The 23,054-nt window shown below is 56.9% G+C and overlaps 1 protein-coding gene across 1 annotated transcript; it reads right to left on the bottom strand.

Annotated features, from left to right (window-relative positions):
- Window positions 1-546: 546 nt before the first annotated feature.
- Window positions 547-17,731, bottom strand: FNDC5 (fibronectin type III domain containing 5). Its single transcript, XM_084300552.1, has 6 exons — window positions 17,468-17,731; window positions 8,366-8,481; window positions 7,857-8,061; window positions 6,202-6,294; window positions 3,032-3,165; window positions 547-2,257 (listed from the first exon to the last, which is right to left on the bottom strand). Exons 1-6 carry the CDS (start codon window positions 17,544-17,546, stop codon window positions 2,216-2,218), a joined length of 669 nt encoding a protein of 222 aa, XP_084156678.1. The 5' UTR covers window positions 17,547-17,731; the 3' UTR covers window positions 547-2,215.
- Window positions 17,732-23,054: the final 5,323 nt, after the last annotated feature.

Raw genomic sequence — 23,054 nt, 5'->3', positions numbered from 1 at the left:
CCAAATTACCAGACTGAATTTCCTCACGAGCAGGCTTTAGAGGGCTGCTTGCTTGGCTGTCTGCTCTAGGATTATGAGAGAGCATCTCCCTTATCGTTTTGCACATGCTGTACCATCTGTCCTAAATCTCCTTTTATAGGGTTATGGATTCCAAATGACATTTCTTTCTTAGGAGATAACAGGGATGTCTGAAGAACCCTGCTAGTAGGTATGGCTGTAGTGCTATTTATGTCACACGAGGATTTTTTTTTCTCCCTTCATCCCACAGCCACAATGAACTCTGGTGAACCATGCTGGTTCTTTGTACCCAGACAAAGAAAAAACAGTTCACCCATAGTCCCTGGGAAACACAGGGAAAATTGCCCTGTTCTATTCCGTGTTGCGCTTGAAGCAGGCAAAGATGAAATATTACTGAATTCAGACGTTACAAGGACACAGGATATGCCTTTAATCTTTTATTGTACATTATAAAATGTTTATTGCTCTGTCTGTATCAGAGGTGCTGACCTCTCCCTCTTGGTGATGGAGGAGTATGTTCTGGCAAAGGATCCTCTGAAGAGACCTTTGGGGTTGGCCTGCCTTCTGGAACTGGCACAAGCGAAGCCCTTGCTTGTTCACTACCGTATCTGCAGGCAGACTGCCTAGGGCCTTTCTCCCAGATCAACTCTTTTGGAAAGGCTGGTGTCAGTGGAAGTGGAGAGATGGCTGACCTCGGTCACCGCCAGCCCATTTCTTTGCAGGGACTTTTAAACCAGGCTCATCCGAGTGCAGGCTTGTAAAGAGACTTAGACCCTTCTCAGGCCAACCTGTCTGGGTTTTGATGGGACAAATAGGATCTTGCCTCATCCCCTAGTGCATATGGAGTGGTCTTGTGGAGTAGTTAAATAAATACAGATACCCCATGGCACACTACAAAGAATAATTTTTTTTTTTCCGTGTGATGGACTTGCATCTATCAGCTTCCAGAGCACCAGCAACCCCAGGGATCCTGTCAGCTGTGAACATTAAGCACTTAATAAGAGAGAGGAGAACCCCAACCCCTTTCCCATTCATCACCACCCTTTTCGTGGAGGACTGACTCTAGCAGACACCTGGCATTACAGCGTCACAGAAAATAGTGCAGACGGGACGTGTAAGGAGAACCAGACCTTCCCACAGGAACCCTATGAAAAGAAGCCATTTAAGAACTTAAGCCCTCAGAAAAAGGTCCCTTAGGCAAGAGCCTTTTGCAGTAAATGGCTATTGCCCCTGGAGACCTTGCATAGCAACCGGTATCATGAGTTTTTTTTCTTTTTTTTTTTTTTTTTTTTTTTTTTTTTACTGACTGGCTATGTTTTTATGGACTGTTTATCACACTGTTGGTGGACTCAGACCCAGCTGAAAATACCATGGAGAAAATGTTTGAAATTATCCTGGAAGCTGAAGAGGGGCTTCTGGTGTCCCCTCGTACTGGTCTGTGCCAAAGTGTTTGGAGTGCCCCGAGTATCTGCGATGACGAACAGCAGCGTGAGACAGGAGACACAGAAATACCGGAGTCATGAGCTGCAGCCTACCTGGAGAACAACCAGGGAAGTTCTCACAGTAGGAATGGTAACTGGGCTATGACTTTTTTGTTTTAAAAACCCACCTGTAAGACGTGTTACATGATACATATCAATGGAACAAAGCAAGCCAAGAGCACACAGCAGCCAAAATCTGGTTGCTACTCGTGTCTGTGATGATCTTTCCTTCCTTCTTGCTCGGAGAGGAGTGACAGTGACTGATGCCTGAGCTCACGTTGATACTGTCAAGATGTAGTGACAGTGAGGCAAAATAAAGATACACCGAAATCTTGTAACATTTCCAAGGACGAGGAGGCTATTCCAGAAGACGGAGTGCGAAGGTGGAGAGGGGTGTGTGAGAAGTTGCTCCAGCCCAGGTGATTCACGAGTCCAGTGCAGGATCACCGGCAGCAGCCATCTCACGGATGCTTTTCCATCTCAATTGTTTGTTCAGATTTCAGTTGTTGTTGTTGTTGTTGTTGTTTTTTCATGATTTTTCTTACTGGCCAGATGTTTTGCAGAACACAGACGAGGAAGGAGGTGTATGCCATCAAGTGACAATCGCTGGGTCTCCTTCCAAATTGCTCCAACATTATTTCACCTCCCCAGTCATCAAGGCTCAGAGGCAGAAAGTGAGAGTGAGAAATGGAGTCCGTCTTTCAGATGGCAGGCTGTCACGCTTCGATGATATTCACTGAGGGCTTGTTTTTTGGAAACTGGGAGAGGAGAGACAAATGAAGAAAGGACGTATTAGGAGTAACACGTGAGGAAAAAAACCATCAGAGATCTCTGCAGTGTGCTGGCGAATTTTGTTTCTGTAAAAGTCCTTATTCCCATCCCCTGAGGGTAAGGAAAAAGGGCAAGCAGTGAGCATGAATTAGTGACTGTTTCAAATAATAAGTAAATGCAAAGTGGTGGGGATGTGCCAGAACACAAATTGCGAACAGAAACACAGGAAAGTCAAATTTAATGGAATAAGTTGGTATAAATTATAGGCTTGAGTCTCCTTACACTATAAATACAGCATGCCTTTAACATCACATGTATTACCAGCCATGCTCCCGCTGATCAATTTTTCAGTTAATTGCGAGGCTAATGTCCCCTTTACCGCTTGCCACCTAACTGCTGCTCTGGGGGTAAGGAACCAAGCAGCTCAGGGACTGCAGCATTGCTCAGCATATTTTTTTCCTAGAGATGCTCAGATATTTCAAAAATATGGACTGAAATCCAGTTTACTGATGCATGAGGGCTGACCCAGAGGTGGGAGTGAAACGCTGGCCTCCTGACACACCTGAGGTGCTCAGATGCTGAAGGAGCCGCAGTGCTGGCATGCGTGGAGGTGAAGGAGTGCTTCCCTTCTGCATCCCCGCTGGAGGAAGGAGGCTGGAGCAGGGATGTTTAGCAGCAGCTGCTTTTTGGGGGTAATTTAGCTGAGTCCCAGCTGGAAGTTGATTGCCTGCCGTGCCCCCCACCCCGTGTGCCAGCCTCACCTTGCTGCGGAGGAGCCCACCGCCCTGGTGCTCGGGAGTGCTGTTCTCCGAGGCGCTCTTGACTTTCTCCTTGCTGTTATTTGGCTCGTTATCTTTGATGATATCGTACTGTCTGCAAAACAGGGCGATCACCCCTAACAGGAAAAAGCATTAGTGATCACACAAATGAGCTCAGCCCCTGGAGCCTGCAGAGATCAGAAATCCCTTGCTTGCCAGCCAGCTTTGTGCCTCCTGGTAGAGATCTCGGCAGCATTCACACTTGTTCCTAAGGATCATTTTCTAACACAGCTAGTTGGCCCTCTGGCTGTTTCCTTCTCAGCGCCAATTCCATGCTAAACTAGTTAGATGGAAGGACAGAAGATTAATTATATTCCAATTTCCCTGTCATTAAATGGGACAAGTGCTTTAAGCCCTACATTTGGATAGCGATTAACACCGACCGTGTGGTTAAATGGTATCTTTGCTTTGCAAACACAGGAGCTCCTGAAATTTCTGGTGAGTGGAAATGTGCCTCATGATCTTTCTCTTCTGAGGTGAAGAGAAGGAGCTGGAGCTGGCAGACAAGGCATGTACTGTACCCGCCTGCTGACGATGTAAGCCAGGGTCTCCTGAGCAGCAGGACAACATCTGCAAATATGCAACGGTGACGGCAGCAAAAGCTGCCGCTGGAAATTTCCTCCCACACGCACAAACACAAGAAAAGAAAAGCAGGGGCAGCAATGACAAATAATAAGATTGAGAATGTCTTTCTCGGAAGCTTTTACATGACATTTTGACCAAATGACTTCTCTGCCTGGAAATTCCAAACACAGGGGTAAAGGAGACCTGAGCAGATGTTGCTTCTTCGCAACTGGAAAATATTTTAGCTCCCCTAACAGCAGAACATATGTACAGCTTTTGCCAGATATCACAAACCACTTCCTAAAGCGAGGTGGTGTTATGGCAGCAGCCCCCAGGTGTTACTGATGAACACAGTGGTCCAAATTCTTCCTGCGTATGTGAACAAATGGCTGATCCTGGGAGAACAGGCTAACATCTGGCATAGTCACACCTTCTGTGCCTCCTGATGGTAAAACTGAGGCACAGAGAAATGCAGCCAGCACAGGAGCACGAGGCTCTTCTCTGAGTTGAGAGCCTGGGGCACAAACTAATTCCGGCTTGCATTTGCTAAACCATTGTCATGTGTTCAGGTTGTGGCCAGGGTAAGAGCTGCAAAGAGTTGTTTACATATTGAGATTTGGTAAAGAGCCCACAGGATGAAGAAGAGCTCTTTCCCACACCCACTTTCCTTCATAAATGTAAGTCATCTGACTAGAGGGGAAATTGTGGCATTAGCAAGTTCTTCATTCAGATGCTGATCGGAGTTTTAGATTAGGCTATGGCAGGAGATGAATCCGTTGTTCAGTCACTTCATGTAATTATTCATGATTGTTTCTACTGTCAGGGCATTTAAATTGGAATGTGCAAAGATAAAGCTTGATTTAAATGCTGGAAAGACCATGGGCTACAGATTTTTGTTAACCTTAATTTGGGTTTTCATTTGGTTATCGTCGTTAGCAATAATTGCTTTACAATGCATGGTAACCTCAGGTCTTTCCAGGGCAAAAAAAAAAACTATTTTAGTGGATCTGATTCTGTGTCACCTGGATTCACTTGAAAGAAACCTCGCAGAACTGTATTAGAGGACAGCTAATCCCTCCATCCCCATTTTGGCAGCTCTCAGGTCAGTGACTGGCTTCCTATTCACATCTCTCTATGGAGGTGTTCTCAGCTCTGCAGAAATTAGTAGAAATGGGCCAAATCCTTTGGTTAAGTAAACCAGTGCAACCCACATGGGCTCAGGATTGCTGCAGTTTACAGGTTTACAGCAGCAGAGGTGGCAGACCACTGCCCTTAGCAGACAGACCTTCACGCAGTGTGACCTAACCCCAGGGGACCTGAGAGCCGACCCTCCGTGCTTCTGTGGTCGTTTTCTCTTCCAGCCGAGGAGAATTCTCCGTGCGGCTCTTGGCATCTCCGTGCGTGGGAATCTGGTTGGACTGGGACAGGGGGACCAGAGGTGGAGTGGCAAAGGTTGTCTTTTATGGATCACAGATTTACCACAGTGCCAATTTCCCTGCCTGGCAATTTTCTCGGGTCACCTGAACCGTTCCCCATGGCAGCCTGCTCTGTGACTCGCAGGGAGCAAATGTTGTTTCATTCATGCCTTGCGCTGCCGCAGGAGCAGCAGCTGACTGGCAGCCAGGGGAGGCTGGGGCTCGAAATAGAAGACAAGCGCACAAACTTTATTTCCCATTAACTCACGCATGTAATATCCAAACTGAACAAGCTGAAGAGCTGCCTGCAGCCACTCTGGATGTGCTAAGCTGACGGGGTGGGACTCAGGAATTTTCCTCTCCCTGTTTGCTAGCTTAAAATACAGGAGCGAGATCTGTCCTAGGCACAATTTGGTATAAGATCAATTGAAACATAGTCCCAAACTCATGTTGGAAAGAGCTCGTGCAGATTTTCCCTCATTTGGTTAATGTGCTTCTGCTAATGTTCCTCCTCTTCCTATGAAATACTGTTCTTTGTGTTTTAACAGTGGATTTTGCGCGTATCTGGGTTTATTGGTGTTTTGATGTTTGGAGCTATTTGTTCTTTCAATGCTACCATTGTTTGAGTTGTTTTTGCAGTGGGTTTTGGTGTATATATAGTGGGTGTTGAGAGCAAGTCTCTTGATGTCTGACGTGTGTTTGAACTTTGGCAGAATTCTTATGGGAATTTCTGCTTTGCATGAGAGCTGGAGTCATATAATAAGCCAGTTAATTACAGTGACCTGTGTCATTTGAAGGGCTCGAGGCATCCTGGCGGATGGCTGAGGACATTATCATCAGTGCTTTCTGGAAAAATTGCGCTTACAGGATTAGCCATGCTGAATTAGACAATTGGTTCATCAAGTCCATTATCTACTTCCTGCTGCACCAGATCACAGCACTGATTCACCTGCTTTTGGCACTGCCCAGCTCCTGATGCTGCAGAGGGAACTGAAGTGCCCTTACAGCTGAATGTGCAGTGCTCTTCATGGGAGGAAGGGTTTCTTTTCAGGTCTTACACGATTACACATGCAAACCAAGCAAGCCACAAGCCCTGGGGATATTATGTGCTTTCGACAGAGAGATTGAACTGACCTGCCCACATAAACAACACCACAACAATGATGAGAATTTCCCCTGCTCGCAGCTGTTGGTTTTTCTTCGCCATCTCCTTCATTGTCACCTCATCTGCACAAGGGGAAAGAGAGATGGTGAAACCTAGCCGTGCGGGCTGCAGGCACCAGTTCAGCGGTGCCCTTGGCTCAAATCATCAGCGCAGAGCAGTCCTCCTCGCCCGCCAGCCCCGCGAGCTGTGCCTTGAGCCTGCAGGGCACCGAGCTCTGCAGCCGCTGCCCCCTGCCCGTCCCTGGCAGCCTGCAGGGGATGGGGCAGGGGGGAGAGGTAGGACGGGGCCAGCGGGCAGCTCCTGTGGAGGTGCTGCCACGGGGGGAGCCCACATGGGGTCCGGCCCTGTGGTTATTTCACGCTGCTGGCTCTGATCTCTGCCAGCGCCGTCTGTGCCTGTCACAACACCTTGCATGCTTCAGCAGCTCCTCTCCCGGCTCGGGAGCGGGGAGCCTGGCATGAGATTTTTCACCGGGGCCATGGGATTCAGAAATGAGCAGAGCCTTCTCGCAGGGCGTAATGCGCCTCCTCGCCTTCGCAGCACTAAGAAGATTACAGTTCAGGCCTCCGGGGAGGGAAGCAGCGCTCCGCTTAGTGCTTTCAGATGAGCAGCAATTCGGTATTTACCGACACCAAATCATTTTAGCAGGAAAAGTCAAGAACTCACAACTGCCTAAGAACCGCAACAGGCTGAGTCCTCGGCTGAGTCCCCTTGATATCCCAGCCCCCTGTGGTCTCCAGCCCTCGCTGTAGCAGATTCTTCCTGCCAGAAAACCTTCCACATCTGGTTTGGCTTAAGAGGAGCAAGTGAAGGAGCCTCCAGGCAGGAAGCTGGAGACATCCATCACCCGTGGAGGTATTCAAAGCCCAAGTGAACATGACCCTGGACCACCTGCTCTAGCTGACCCTGCTTGAGCAGGGGGTGGGGGCAGATGATCTCAAGAGGTTCCATCCAACCTCAGCTATTCTGCAATTTGGCAGAAACCTTTGAAGTGTAAGAAAAGTGGAGTCTGTGGGTATTTTTTCCCCTGCTGTCCTGGAACCCAGGCACAGGGGGCTCAGCAGGTCCCTCGGGGTGTCCTGTGAGGACAGCTGGGCTGTGCCCAGTGCCGCCCAGAGGTCTGGTTCCACAGGAGAGCACGGGCTGCTCAGGAATTTCCCCTGCCATTCCCCACTTGCAAGGATGCTGGGCACACTGCTCCCAGGCTGGAAACCTCCTCACTTCGCCTGTTAAACCTCATCTGAAATGGGAGGAAAGAACAGCCAGCTGTTGGGAGCAATGGCTGCTCACCTTTTTGCAGTATTTTACAGGGGGAAAGTAACCTCATCTTGATCTCAGATGCACTCAGTGCGTGTCCAGTACTGAGGTGTAATTGTACTCAGTACATTTCTATTGCAGTCCCACTGTGACAACAGCCTGAGCCAGCAGCACCGTGCTGGGCACAGCCCAGAAAGCAGCACAGCCTCAGCACCTCCTTGTCTGCTGGGTACCCTCGGGGCATCCCTCTTGTCTCAGCCCCTTGCATGTTTAACCCAGCTGTCCTCACTGCCCAGCACACTCCTGGCCTCCCTGCAGAGCCCTGCGCTGCCTGGGCTTCCCAGGGACCACACAGGAACTCACCCACACTTGCCTTTATTTTTAGAGGCTAGTTTCTCAGCTTCCCTGGGGGTCTTGAAGAGGACTGGCTCACTGGCAGGGCTCTGGCCTTGGATGCTGATGGACTGGACATGCACAATGTACTCAGTGTCCTCCTCTAGGTCCCAGAGGGCACAGGAGCGGGTGGTGGTGTTCACCTCCTGGATGAAGCGCAGCATCCGCACGTCCTTCTTCTGGAAGCCGAGAGAGGAGAGCACAGAGTGGCGGAGAGGCCTCCCCGTGCGCGCTGCTGGCGTCTAAGGCCACTGCTTCCTGCCCTGCCCACCACGGACGTGGAGACGGTCGGACCCTTTCCTCTCTGCAGCTACCACAACACGGAGCACTGCTGCAGAGAGGACGGGGAGGAAGCTCCCTCCAGGACCACAAGGGACAGGACAAGAAAGAATGGGCTTAGACTGCAGCAAGAGAATTTGGAAACGGAGGGGACCTGGGGTGAAGATGAGCATGACCGAATCTGGGTAACCGTAGGCACTGTACCTGCTGGGAAATTGCAAATCCAATGACAACTTCATCCTCCAGAACATCCCAAGTCACAACGGCGGAGTTGGCTTTCAGGTGTTTGACCGTGACATTGACTGGAGCCGATGGGCTGTCTGCAAGGAGGGAGAGCACAGCCTGTACAGGGGCACTCGCAGCAGGACACAGAGCAAGGGCAAGGAGGGGAGTGGGAAAGGGCTGCTTGGGGGCAGAAAAAGGAAATGTAAGGCATAGCCAGGGACTGAGGCATGAGAAATGGAGCTGCAAGTGACCTTCCTGTTGGTGGCTCTGGGTATGGGACCTGGAAATGGCAGATATTCCATGTCTTAATTACCAGCGAGGTCCTAGCGGTCTCTGCTGAGAGTATGAGTTACATTATACCCGTGAAATATCCGCCCCGTGGAAACAATTTGACGGCACAGCAGACTATTGATTAGCTCACTCGTCTCCCCAGCCACGTTCCGTGTTTTCTCTGGTGTGTCCTATTACAGCCTGACAGTGACAGCTGGGAGGAAATGCAAAATCTGTCTTAGAAGTATGAAAACGGGATGCTTTGATGAGCACTCTGGGGGTTTGAAAGTCAGTGGTAGTAAACGGGAGTGATTCTTCTGCTTTTTCCTGTTAGTCTGAGAGAATTTTTTTATACACATTTTGTGTTTTTATATGTAGCTGCTGGATGCTCCATCAGATGGCCAGAGGACATTCAGCAGCCGTCCACTACCAGGACGGAACATGCTGCACCAGCCACCGATGGACGAGGGGAATGTGAAAAGTCCAGACCATGAAAGCAGTAGCCCGAGGCTCTGAATTTGGTGTTTTTTTGAGCACAGCTGGATTTCCAGCCACAGGGTCAGCCTGTGCAGCTGCCAGCCCTCGTCCTGAAGCCCTTTGCTTCTCCGGGAGAAGGTTCTGCCTCATAAGCTTGGCACCGTCCTTCCCGTGCTGTGCATCAGGTTGTACTTCTGGTCTCTCCTCTGGTTAAACTGAATTCCTAATCGCCAAACTGTGCCCCAAACCGAAGGTGGTAAATGTTAACCAGAGTTAAAAGTAAATGCTAACCAGATCGCAAGGACTCTGAGTACCCCCAAGAGGTCAGCAGGGTGGGAATGGGTCATTTGTTCTGACTTGCATCAAAGAATAATACTTCTGCTGCTTTTTAACCACTGCACAGTGCTGCCCTTCTGGGGCTGGGGCTGAGGCCAGCAGTAAAAGAAGGGCGCACGTGTGCACGTCTCCGGTAACACTTGTCGGATTTGCAGTCAGTCCCAGCCGCCTGAATGTGGCCGAAAATATTCTAGCTGCAGTGTCAGTGCCTCCAAACGACTGACTTCACTCCTGGTGAATGCTCCCTGGGGAACAGAGAAAATACCAGGAATGCAGAACTTCTCATCTGAAGGCTGGTGCTGTTCTACACCTAGCAGAGCCATGACCTGATTCCCTCTTTCCTCCCCAAACAGCAGCGGTGCCAGCCTTCAGGGCTCCCCTTCCTGCCAGACCCACATCTACCAGGCAGGACCCTCAGGAATAGGATGTCTGCATGAGCCCTTCAGACCCAAACTGGTCATGGGGAGTCCTTCAGAAAGCAAAAAAGCTCAGAGGAAGGTGCAGGGTCAGGTTCACATGAATTTGAGACCTCAGAAGGCAGAGCAGCAAGCAGGGTGGTCTTCAGAGTTTCACGGAGGGAAGCGTCCTTCCTTTCTGGAGCACACCATCAAGGCGCTATCAGCCCAGAGCATTAGCATCTCAGGGCATGGCCTTCATGAAATGGGGCAGCAGGGTCTCCACCAGCCCTCAGGGAAGGGCAATATTCCATCGATGTCCTCCGCAGGGCCAAGGAGAAGCTGGGCTGGGAGCTCAGCCTGGTGGAGGCGGCTGCCTGCTGTGACCCAGGGAAGGGACGTGGGGCTGCAGCTCCCCACCTTCCCCGTCACCGAGCCCACGTGCCGGCCAGAGGAGGGTCTAATTTTAGTAAGGGGCAGTCAGCAGACGGGAATGCGCACCGGGAAGGTCTGTGAGTCATGCCTGGTGAATTCGCTAGAGCATATGGAGGACATGGAGGAGCTGGGAGACAAAACAGCCCCCAGCTGCAGCCAGGCACTGCACCCGTCTCACAGGGCAGCTGTACGGTCAGATCCCAGCGTGGTTATCTCTCCCGGATATTTTTAGGAGAAGCTACCACTGATTCACCCAGGAGGACTTTGAAAAGAGATGGATTGGCCTCACAGGAGCAGAGAGCAGAGTATTGGGGAAAAAGCTTCAGGCTGGGAAAGGGGCACAAGCAGTGCACCACCCTTGGTGCCCCTTTGAGGTTTGTGACCTTGAGGGGGGCACAGCATAAAAAACGCCAGAGTTTCCTGATGACATAAAATACAGGTGAGTTGGGAAGGTGTCACAGAGCTGGAGGAGAGGAGCAAACAACGCCCCTGGGAGCTGGAGGGAGGCTGCAAGGCAGAGGGGATGCGTTTGGTGAAGCTGCAGCCCCGGGCTTGGAGCCCTCAAAGCAGGACTCCAAGTGCAGGCAGGGGAGAAATCAGCTGGCGTGCATGGTCAAGAGCACTCCAGAAAGTCCCCTCCATGGTACTACCTTTGTAAGACGGTGTAGTTAAAGTCAAAGATAACACAGCAACATCTAGGACAGATCTGAGCATGCCTTTCCTTCACTACTACAGATTAGGAGGAGCTACACATAAATCAGCGGTGTCAAATCAGTACAGAAGTGATATGAAAAGAGAACCGAGCGCAGCGTTTGACAGAAATACAAAGCCGGGAAAATGAGTTCCCTGCTCCCAGAGCTGAGTGAGTAATTTGCGAGCAAAATTTTAATCCGTGAGGATGCTTTTCTCCCTGCTCCCGGGAGATGCATGATGAGATCATGACTTTCTAAAATCTAATCATTGTTCCAAGATATTCCACACCGCTTTTGGCTGCCTGGGCCAGTTGCGGCTCTTTGTAGTGCCAGCCCGGCTGAGCTCAGTAATTTCTGTTTCCCAGCTGGCTGCAGCGGGTCAGCCTCTCTAGCAGGGCCTCGAGGTGCCAAATCCAAACGTCTGGCTCCTTTCGGACTCATCTGCAGCTCCTGGAAACTTTGCTCTGTGCCTGCAGCAGCCACGGGAGCTGCCGGTGCTCTGAGGAGCAGGCACAGAGCGGGATGTCCCCAGGGCCAATTCCTTCCCCGCTGCGGGTGAGATAGCAAGGAACACGCCGTGCATCAAACCTTCCTCCTGCATGATTACTCCGGAGACACTGCTGGCAGCACAGCCCCCGTCTGGTCTGTAAGGAGCCCAGACTGTGCAGGATTCCTGGCTTAGCAGTTTAGTTTTACCCCAGCTCGGGGGCTGCAGTGCCTGCTGGAGCAAATCACACCTTGCAGGCTGGCGGAGGATCTGTTTGGCCAAATTTGAGCGAGAGCTGTGTGCGTGGATGGAAAGATGCTCTCATTTTCATGCCGGCAAAACTCACAGCCCCCTGTTTAGGGAGGAACCGATCAATTAAGGTAAAGTCATGATGATTTTTAACAGGGAATGGCTACTTCAAAACTGATTATGCTTAAACCATGTCTTGTTTCTTTCTCACCCTCATCAGTCCTGCACCTCCCAGGGCTGTCGCAGCCCGGTGCTCCTGCCCACCCTGGGCTTTTTGGTAAGAGAGGGTCAGAGCCACCTCCACACAGCGAGCAGGCGTGAGCAGCAAAGATTACTCTTAATCCCCTCTTAATGCTGAGAACTCCTTCTAGCCTCTCATTAAACGCTCTGCTGATTATTAATGGACTTTTATTTAAGAGAGAAGGAAAAAAATAAAAAAGCCACAACGCTTTACAGCTTTGGGCTGATTCCCTCCTGGCTTTTCATTGTCAGCACAGCGGCTGCTGGCACAAGGAGCAGAGAACCACCCACCTGCCCCTTACGGTGACTTCGCCACCGCAGCTGTAGCATGGGCAGGGTGGAGCTGCTTCACCTCCAGCTCCCTCCACACAGTGCACCCAAACCGTTTGCTGGATGTGCTTTTTTGAATCAGGAGCTTTAAAACTCAGGATGTCGGATTGTGGGAATTAAGTTTTTCATTAAGAGCCATGAAAGGTGTAGAAGAATGTGTGTGATGCAAAAGAAATCACATACGGGGACATCACTGACTTGTTTTTTTCTAGGATGTTTTTTCTAGGCTTCTCTAGGGAGGTGCCAAGGCCACAGATGTTACAGGGAGAAGCTCAGAGCTCCTGGCCCTGCTGCCACGGGCCCTCTCCTTACTGTTGTCTCTCTCTCCTGTGAAGCCACTCAGTCCTCTCAGTTTGCAGCCTCTGCCATGAGCTCCTATGGTGGGGCTTGGGGTGGCAGCCAGCTTACTGCCCTTGGCCATGCCAGCTGCTGGAGGAACCATCTGCACAGAGGAAAAGGAAGATGGTGTTAATGTCACACCCCGGGGGTCACCTCTGCCTGATGAGTTACGTGCTCAGGCTCTAGGTCTGGTATGAGGGCATCTCCCTGGGTTTATCTCTGCAGCCAAGGAGCCCGGCCTCCCTCTTATCTGCTTCTTCTGAATTCAGTGCCTTGCACACTCCGGTCTCTTGGAAATGCCTGGAGTTAAAAGCAGATGCTTCCTACATGGGCAACGCTATGCTGTGGTCATGGCATTTTTCTAATTCACTCAGCACCTCTTCCCCAAGCATCTCCTTTACTGTAGCAAAGGGCTCAACCGAATTGGAGCCCCTGGGCTGGGGTGCAGCAGTCGGGGCACCTGCAGAGGCTCTGGAGCTGCTCGAGCAGAGCTGCCCAGCTGGACCCAGACCCCGGCCACTCCTGCAGGCTGTGTGCTCCAGCACCACAACCCTTCCTACAGACACAGGCGATGGAAGGACGCAGCCTGCCAGGGGAAGGAGCATCGGTACGGTGCCACGTGCCGCTCTCCGCAAAGCGCCCCTGCCTGCTGGCTGCGTGGGAGGGGGCAAAAGGCTGCCTTTTCTGCCTTCCCGAGCCTTTCTCTGCTCTCCCAGCACGGCTCCCTTCAGTGGATGTGATTGCTTGTCAGCTTTATGGGGTATGTAGGAAGGCTGGCGCGCCGTTCAGCTTCCCTGAGTGTTTTAATGAAGAGAGCCTGCAGGGGAGTGGGAGGGCGCAGGGCGCACCGCTGCTCTCCCTCTCTGCGCCCGCTCGCGTGGAAGCGGGGCTGTTTGCCGAGCCCTGCCGGTTCCAAAGACCAGAAAAGAACAACCGGTGGCTCTTCAGGCTGGGAAAGAGGCAATTATTTCCTGCTGACCGCCCACTCCTCGTATTAATGGGATACTAAAAGGCCAGCCCCCGCTCGCCCCTGAGGCTCTGTCCCCGATTCCCCGCTGCCCGAGCACGCAGGTGCAAACACTGCTGGGGCGGATGGAGCCCCCCGGAGAGCACGGTGCTGCTCGCTGTGTCCAGCCAGCCACTGGGAATTCCTCAGGGTAAGAGCAAGGGGTTAGAGGAGTCAGCAGAGCTGGTCCTCAGCTGGGGTTGGAGCAGCCTTGTGCCATCACTGCTCTGGAGAATTCCCCGTGCTGCCAAACCTCCGACTGCGTCCCAAAGCCAGGCAGGATTTGCCCAGGTCTCGCCAATGCCCTGACTTTGGTTTTAACGCTGCCAACCCAGAGCTGAGTCATTGTCGAGGCACGTTTTATCCAGGGCCCAAACGTCCAGGCAGGACTGGGTCTTTTACAGCCCCTCAGCCTGCAGCTGTGCACTGCCAGGGAGGCACAAGAGCGATGTCGGTGGCAGCGATGGGGAGCAGGAGCTGGAGCTCGGTGCCCAGAGCTCTGCAGGGAGCTCGCTGCCTGGTCCCAGCCCAGCTCCGCTCCTGTGCACAACACTTGGGTTTTTACTGCACACACAAAGATTTTCCTACTTCAGTGCTTGATCCATTTGTGCCTTTGACTGAATTATGCCTGAGCTAGGCCTTAATTTGGGCTCTGGGTACTTTATAAAACAGGAGGGGGTTGATTAACAATAAATGCCACATGGATGAGGCCGCACTCAGCACCAGCACATGGGCACGGCTCCATGAAGGCTGCTTTTGGATCCTGCCAGGGTGCCCGTGCATGGCTAATGTGTGCGAGCTCGTCCCGCTCCGTCTTCCTCATGCACGTCCCCAGCAGGAGACAGCATTTGGAGGAGGGTAGTGCAACCTCGGCTGCTTCGCACAGCAGAGTCCCTGCTGGGAGGCTGACACCGAGGTTAGAAACCTCCATATTTCAATTAAACCTCTCCTACGCTGAACGCAGAAATCAATAAAGTGCTGACGCCATCCCTCAGCTGGCCAGGAATCTCCGTGGCCGTGGTGAGACGGGAAGGGGCAGGCGTGGGCTGCTCGGACATCTGCAAACTGCTGCCAGAGCCGTCCCCGCCTGCTCGTGCGTGCCGCGTGCTGCTCCCGTGGTGATCACGCACGTGAGGCTGCCAGACCGTGGTCACCTCGGCTCCCCGGCTGCAGGAGGAGAGCAGCGAGTCCCGTGGGGACCAGCACCCCTGTACTGGTTATGCTGGTGGGGAGGATGAGGGGGTGGAGACCCGGCCTCTGCAGAGGGAGCCTCATTTGTAGGGTGGCTCGAGGTGCGCAGGAGAGGCAGGAGAGCTTGGAGCTGCTTTGGGGCCATGCCCAGAACCTGGCCTGATGCCTTTGGGCCACTTTTGGAGAGCGGAGGGGGGCGAGGTGCTACCGGGCTGCTTGACCTGGAGGCTGAAGGGAAGGCTGAGGGCTGGATGGGGCCCAGAGCTGTGCTGGAGGGCGAAGTCTCACCCAGCCTGGGAGAGACTGTTTCACCTCCATCCCACAGAAATAAATCTGACCCGAGCTGCCTGATGTGTAGGTATATTTCAGGGATGCTGTTTGCCCTGGGAAGCTGCAGCGGCTGAAGACCATTTTGAGGTCTTTCACCACTGCTCCTACAGCCCCTACCAGCTGCCTGGTCCAGCACAGCTCGCCTCCTGCTTCCACTGCTCTGAGCTGGGCAGAGGGGCCCAGCCCACCCCCAGAGCAAGCACAACTGCAGAACGAGCCGTGCTTCAGACCTGCTGAGCGGCCCCAGGGATTTCTCAGTGGCAGCCACAGGAGTAAGTTGGAGAGGTTCCCCCGTGCCGCCGCTGAGGGCTGTCGGAGAGCCCTGGGTGGAGGCTTTCTCAGCTGCCTCCCCGTGGTCCTGCCTCCCCTGCTGCTCACCTTGGCATCACCTTGCAAGAAGCAGCCCTGGGTGGCCAAATGCCCCTTCCAGAGCAGGGCCCAGTGTGCGCAGGGTCCGAGCTCTGCCCTCACTGCGGCTTGGCAGAGGAATTTGTGCCATACCCCCTGGGTCTTTCCTGGGGACAGCAGCTTTAACCCCCCAGCACGCATTATTTTCAGCCTACTTACAGGCGCTCTGGGTGCAAAGGGGAGCACAGCTGAGGCTGTACCCTTCCACCCCCCGCTGGCTCCTGCAACCCCCCCTGGCCCCTGCTTCCTCTCCAGGAGTTTTCCCGATGGCTTTTGGCTTGCTCGCCTCAGCGGCCTCGTGGCCACGTGGCTGGCAGTGCCGGGGACGCAGTGCTGGTGGTGATGCTGCCACCACCTCTGTGTGACCTTGGGACAATCGCGCCCGTGCCCACCTTCCTCTTGCCTTGTCCCCCCCTTGAAACCCAGAGCAGCACCAGCCCCCAGCCCAGCGCCTCCACCGGCCCCTGCAGATCCAACAGCACGAGCGGGATGCGGCGGGGGCACGGGGCACGGCACCAAGGTCACGCAGCTTCGTCCAAACCGAGGAGCACCGGGGCTCCTGCGGCCCCACCGCATGCTGCAGGCGCACAGCGGGACCGTGCTGCGTGCTCACGGGGCTGCCGGCCCCTGGAAGCAGACGGGCTCCCCACAGCCCGTGAACGCTGCCTGCAAGACAAGCAGCGGGCGGTGATGGGCAGGGACACAGCTCCATGTTTACTCTCAGTCACCGGCTGAGGTGATTCGAGGATAAGGAAGAGCAGGGGAAGTGTCCCAGTTTACAGGAAACCGGGAAGGCCGTTGCAATTCCAGAGGTGTTGTTTTTCCTGTTGCTCCCTCCTTTTAGGAATGTTTCATGAATGCCCCCGGGTCTGCCCCTCATCAAACGGCCTCTCCAACGTGCCGACGTCCGGCCAAGGATGCGTGCATCAAACCCAAAGGTTTTCGGGGGTTCCTGCAGCCCCAGCACAGGCAGGACAGGGGTGAGCATAACTCCCACAACTACTGGGGCTGGCTGGGGGCAGGAATTTCCACTCCCCGGAGCTGCACATCGCCAACAGTCACCCACAGCCTCCTGGCATGCGAGATATTCTGGCAATCAGCGTTTTGCAAATCGAAGCAGCTGTTCCACCAGCATCCTGCAGCCACACCGCCTGTGCTCGGGAGGGAGAGGGCCCTGTCTGCGTGCACAGAGCCGGGAGGGCGCCCGGCAGGGGCTGGGGCTGGGGCTGGGGCTGGGGCTGCGTGGTGAGCAAGGGCTCCAGGGGAGCACCAACAGAACTGCCGAGACGTGGCACCCACACAGGGCACTTGGGCAAGGGCTCAGCCTGGCCAGAGCAGGGAGCTGAGCACCTCCTGGTTGTGTCAGGATTAGGACGAGCTCCCAGGGACATTTATCTTCCCAAAAGATCCCCCTTGGAGGACCCGGCCAGCTGGCAGGGGCCTGGTTTCGTGTCACCAGGACGTGCCATGTCCCATGGTGAGGGGTCCCGTGGGGCTGCCCGGGGGGGGATTGCTGGGGCCGCCAGCCCATGCGTGGGCAGCGCACGGCTGCCTTCGCCTCCTCTGCTCCAGCTCAGCCCCTTGGCGTGAGCCACAGGGGTAGGAGCAGGGACAGGGGCTGGGGGCTCCTGCTGCTCCCCCCGCACTGCCGTTTTCACACCCTGTGCCCCCGAGCCTCCCTCCGGAGAGCCTGGACACCGGAGGCAACCGCGGGACGGGGGCTCCCTGCCCTCCTCGTCCCCTCCACCGGTGCCCACCAACTCCTTCCCGGGGCTCCCCCGGTGCTCCCCAACCCCCTGCCCGCCCCCGGCGCGCCCCGGAGCTCTCCGGGCCCGTCCTCCCCGTTCCTCCCGGAGCTTCCCCCTTCGTCTCCCCCCGGGCCCGGCGGCCCCCTACCTGCCTCCACCGGGCGCAGACCGGCGTAGCTGAAGCAGAGCAGGAGCGCGGCGCCGGTGCAGCCCAGGAAGGGCTCCATCCCCCGCGCCCGCCGGGCCGAGCCGCTCCGTGCCGAGCCGCTCCGGGCCGGGCCGGCGGCGCGTCCTGCGGGCGCGGCGGCTCCGTTCAGCACCGCGGAGAGCTCCGAGGCCCGGTGCCGCCGGGGCCGCCCGGTTCGGCCGGGGGGGTGGGCTCCGAGCCCCTCGGCAGCGCGGCGCGGCTCGGCTCGGCTCGGCTCGGCCGGGAGGAGGGGGCGGGCGCGGCCCCACCGAGCCCCGGCTCCGCCCGCTGCAGCGCCGGGCAGCCCCGCTCCGGTCCCTCCCCCGGCCCGGCCCCGCCGCCTGCCTCAGTTTCCCCAATCCTGGGGGCTACCGGGGGGGGGGGCCCGGCCACCGGGAGGAGCGGATGTCCCCCCCCCAAGCAGGCGAGCCCCCCGGCCAGGTGCGCGGCACCGGTGACATTTCGCTGCCTGGGTTTCGCGCAGCCTCCGCGAGTCAGCGGGGCTGGAAATGCAGCGGGAACGAGCGTTGGATGAGCTGCTCGAATTAGCCGTGCCGTGAGGTTAATTAAGCCGGCAGCGCTCTGATTTATGCTGACTAGCTGCAGGGAGCCCGAGCACTTCCAGCCCAGCCGCCGGCTGCCACTCCGCTGGGTGGGGGCCCTGCCCCGGCTGCCTCTGCTGAGCCCCCCCCTGGGCACCCTGCACTTGGAGAGGGACACGGGGGGACCCGCTGGTGGCCTGGCAGTTGGACTGCAGTGGCACAGCAGGACCTGGTGCCAGGCACCGTGGTGGCCTGGGGTGGCCCTGCCGGCTGCAGGGTGCCACCGGGAAGGGGCCTTGGCCCCAGCAGGCATGGACGCATCAGGCTGGAGCACCCAGCCACAACTGGTGCTGGAGGCAGCGGGCTCCAGGCTGTGCATCCAGGCAGCATCATTCAGCTGTGGGTTTTTATCCTGTGCTGCTTGCACAACGTGGCTGCTGGGCTCCCAGGAGCGTCCGTGTGCTCCTGGCGGTCACACCGAGCCTGGTGCCCATGGGGCTGTTTTACAGACCGGCGCTTTCTCTGCACTGTGATGAGGGTCAGTACTGACTGCTGCTGCTCTTTCTTCTCCTGCATCCTCTCGGTGTGCTGCTGGGGACCCTCCGGCCATGCCAGCACTGGGCTCATGGATCACATTCATGCTCATGGGTCATTGTGAGATGGGGGCTCTGTGCTGCTGGGGGCCGTCTCCTCGCAAAGGAGGAGATCCACAGAGCTCCCGGCATCTCCCCGTGAATGCAAGCCCTTTGCTGGATGGAGAGACACCAAGGGACCCAAAAAGCCTCCGAGGGGGCCAGGAGGTGACCCTGCCCTCCCGTGTCCCAGAGCTGTGTCACTGTCCTAGCTCGGTGCTGTTCCCCCCGCAGCCGAGCCCAGCTCCACCGCAGCAGCTTCCCGTGGAAACGCCTCAGTGCCTCCCTTTCATCTCCGGGCTGGCAGCAGATTAAAAATTCATCACTTCAGAGGCAGAGAAGGTGCAAGGGAGGAGAGGGAGCGCGGGGCTGCTGGGGCTGAGCTCGGCGCCCACTCCAAGCCCAGCCGCACGTGGCCGGGCGGTGTGAGCTCGGCTGATGGAGCCGGTGCTGGGCTCCAGCCTCCTTTGGGCCTCTCCTTGTGGGGGTGTGAGGTTACACGGGCCGGGCAGGAGCAGGACCACGAGTGCTCAGCTCCGTGGAAGCCGCAGCCGAGCTGTCTCCAGCTGCCTACTGCGATGGGAAGCCGACGCCGAGGCCGCGGCGTGACGCACCGCCACGCTCCAGCACTTCCCTGCCTCCGCACAGGGAGTCCCAAATCCCCCAGCAGCCGCACCATGGAGGGCTTCCTTGTCACACAAAACCTCCCGGTGGGGGCTGAGGCAGCCGGGGCCACGTCTGGAGGTGAAGCAGCGTGACACGGCGCGGGGAGGCAGGGGAAGGTTTGGCCTCGTGGCCTTGCTGGGATATTTCACTCCGTGGGCATGGCGGTGCCGCAGGAACCGGACTCTCCCCGAGCTCATTCCAGTTTCATCCCCAAGCTCTGAACTCAAATTCACTGCCTGGAAACACCACCAGTGCCCCCCAGTTTGTCCCAGAGGAAGGGGTCACCGGGGCTGGGCCCCATCCAGAGCCCCCAACCGGTGGCAGGGCCCCGGTTGCGCCCCAGTTGCGCCCCAGTTGTGCCCAGCAGCTGCAGGAGGGCTCTTCCCCATCAGACCGGTGCCAGCCAGGCTCCCCCAACAGCTTTGGGGTGTGCTCCGGTGTTTTCCTGAATTAAAGACAATTAAAACCATAATTCCCCATTTCTTTTTTTTACCCTTATGCCCTTTGCCCACACAGGAGGAACATTTGCTCCTTCCAGCCCTGCCGTCCCCGGGGGGGCTCCCCAGGAGTGGCCCCCGCACAGCCCGCGCTGCTCCATCCCCCCCCTGCCCCTCTCCTCTCCCACCCCCAGGGGGGGGCTTTGGGGTGCCCTGGCCCCAGCACCCCCCAGCAGCCGCTGCCCCCCTGGCCCCGGCACATCGGTGTTCAGGTCACGGCGGGGGGAGATGCACATCGGGGGGTGAGCTGCACATCGGGGGGGCTACATATGGGGGGCACAAGGGGGCTGCACATCGGGGGGGGGGGGGCAGCAGGGGCTGTGCCGCGGGTCGCTGCTGCCACCTGCCGGCACCGGGCACGGCCTCACACGGAGGGGGGGGGACCACAGCCGGCCCCCCCCCCCCCCCCCCGACCCTCCTGACCCCCCTAGGGAGGGGAGCGCCCCTCCGCCCCCCCCCCCCCCCCCAGCTCCCAGACGCGACCCCCGGGGTCCTGCCCAGGGCTCGGAGCTCCCGCGGGGGCGGCAGGGGGTGGGGGGCAGCGGGGCCCCTCCGGCTCCGAGCCCCCGGGAGTGGGGTGTCCCCCCCAAATTTCCCCCCCCCCCGGGGGCTGCCCCGCGGTGCTGCTGCGGGACCGGGGCTCCCCGGACACCCCGCGGCACCGGGAGAGGCGCCGCGAGAGGGAGCCCGAGGCACGCGTGGCGGCGGCACTGGTGGCACTGGTGGAACTGGTGGCACTGGTGGCACTGGTGGCACGGGTGTCACGGGTGGCACTGCTGGTGCGGGTGGCACTGCTGGCACAGGTAGCCCGGGTGGCTCAGGTGGCACTGGTGGCACTGGTAGCACGGGTGGCACTGGTGGCACTGGTGTTTAACCCCTCTGGCCCCTAGGGAACTGGGGGAAAAGGGGCAAATCCAGGTCTGGGCGCCTCTTGGGGCGCTCCCCTTGCTCCATGAGCCCTGTCCCCCTGCTGTGTCCCCTGCCCGGGACAGTGGTGTCACCTCTGCAGCCCTCCAGTCCCACCGTGGGACACAGTGGGGACCAGCAGTGGCCCCAAACCCATCCCTGGGCGCATCCCAGTCACCTGCAGCGCTGAGCCACAGGTCCCAGCAAGAAGGAATTGGGGCAGAACCGAGCTGGAGTCCCCTGGGGCATGGGGACAAGAAGATGGGAAAGCCTTGGGGCTGCAATCCAGGACAGATGGCGTGGAAAACCAGGCACCGAGCACCTGCAGCTCGTGCGTCCTTCCCCTGCACTTGCTGCAGCCAAATCCTGGGGCCACTGCTATGGCCGGGGGCTTGCGTGTGCCCAGACAGCCCCAAAACACGTCCCAGCCCCGTGTCCCAGCGCACCTGAACACGTGTCCCGGTGCCAACACGCGTGTGCCCCATGGGGAATGGCTCAGCCCCGACCTTGGCAGCCCAGACAAGGTGAGGTGTGTGCTTCAGGGCTGCGGCGTGCGGCACCGGGACGTGGGGATGTGGGGACATGGGGATTTGGGGACGTGGAGACATGGGGATATGGGGACGTGGGATGGAGCCGTGGCATTACGAAACATCCCCGCAGCACTGTCAAGGTTTAGCAAGCGAGCGGCTCCTGATCCAGATGAGCTTGGGCATCACAAAGGGCTTTGTATTCCAGGAAGCCTATTAGAGATTTAAATTATACAAATGGGCTTTTTACCAAAGATCCTCATTATCTGGGCATTTTCATTTAATCCTCGGCTATTCCTGCAGCCCCTGCCCCGCGCCCCCGCCGCGCTCTGCTTACCTTCACCGCGTCCTCCACAGGCTGTGCAGGGCCCAGGGACAAGGACAAGCTCCGGGGACAGCGTGGGCCCACGGGAAGGGGTCTGCGGGGCTTTGGGGAGCCCCTGGTGGGGTTTGCTGATGCAGCCTGAGCCCCTCTCATTCCCCCTCTCGAGAAGAAGGAGGAGGATGAGGAGGAGGATGAGGAGGAAGGGGGCATCCCCTCAGCAGCACCCCACGTCTCTCCCCACTGAGCGAGCACGGAGGTGGGGAATGGGGCTGCGCACCAAGCGAGTGGGAGGCTGGGGATGGAGGCATGGGGATGGAGAGGAGGGGATTGGGGCTGTTTTGCCCCCCCCAGCCTGGGGACCCTATAAACCCCTGGGGGGTTGGTGGCACAGCACGGTCCTGCCCGCGCCCCGCATTATCCCCTCCCTCCTGCAATCCATTCCAGCGCGGGGGATTAGGTGGGTTTAGGGCCGGGTTTGAGTCAGAAATGGGATGCTTTCAAATCATCCTGCGTCAGTTGTGCCCTCTGTCACTCATGCAGAGGGGGATTAAAATAGAGATGAAGATTATCGGAGGGGAAGAGGCACCCCCACCTGTGGGGGGCCCAGCTCCCCCCCCACCTCCCCACCAGTCACCACTTTTCCCTATTTCGTCGCCTTTCTGCTCACACCAAGGCCCCATTTCCAGCCCCCTTAGCCCTTTCCAGTCTGCTTTCCTACAGCACAGGGGAGAGGCACAGCCGCTGTCCCGCTCCTCTCCTCACCATTCCCCTCAGTTTCCAGCCCAGACCCATCCCAAAACACCCTTGGGCTCGATGCTGGTCCTGTGCCAGACCTGTGCCCAGCCTGTGCTTTGGGCAAGTGCTGCTGATGGGCTTTGAAACCGAAGCAGTCCCCGTCCCCTGTCCTGTGTCGGGTTGGCATTTCTGCCTGGTGACGCCAGATCCCCCTTGGTGCATCCCCTTGGCCTCCCTGAGCGTGGTTTTGGTGTGAATTTGCCCCATCCTGGGTCTCTCCAGCAGTCCTCCCCCCCCTGCTCCCTGTTCTGCAGCGACCGCCCGCCCCTGCCCCATTCCCCGCAGAAGGAGCCGGGGCTGTGGGTTTAATCCCTTTACGCATGTTTATTTGTATAATTCAGAGGAGAGTGCCTCTTCCTCCCATCTGCCCCTGCCATCTGCTCCCCATGATATTTCCGAACAATCCCGGGCTTTGCAAATCGATCGAGTGGCGCAGGAAGGCAGGGAAACCTGCTGGGGATGTCACCTCCGTATGGGCAGCAGCTGGCACCACGGGCGCCTTTTCCCGGTGCGGGGGGCAGCTGCCAGAGGCCGTTTTGCTCCAGCCCCTGTGAGCAGGGAGCACTGAGCTGTCTCTGCCCCTGGGGGCTCATTGGGGACCCCACCCAAAACGTCCCCTTCTCACCCCAAAGGACCTTCCTTGGCCCTCCTTGGGCTA

The sequence above is a fragment of the Netta rufina genome (assembly GCF_964035555.1).
Source record: "Netta rufina genome assembly, chromosome: 23".
Classification (NCBI taxonomy): Eukaryota; Metazoa; Chordata; class Aves; order Anseriformes; family Anatidae; genus Netta; species Netta rufina.
Note: the sequence above shows the minus strand (reverse complement) of the source record. Positions and strands in the feature narration are given on the sequence as shown.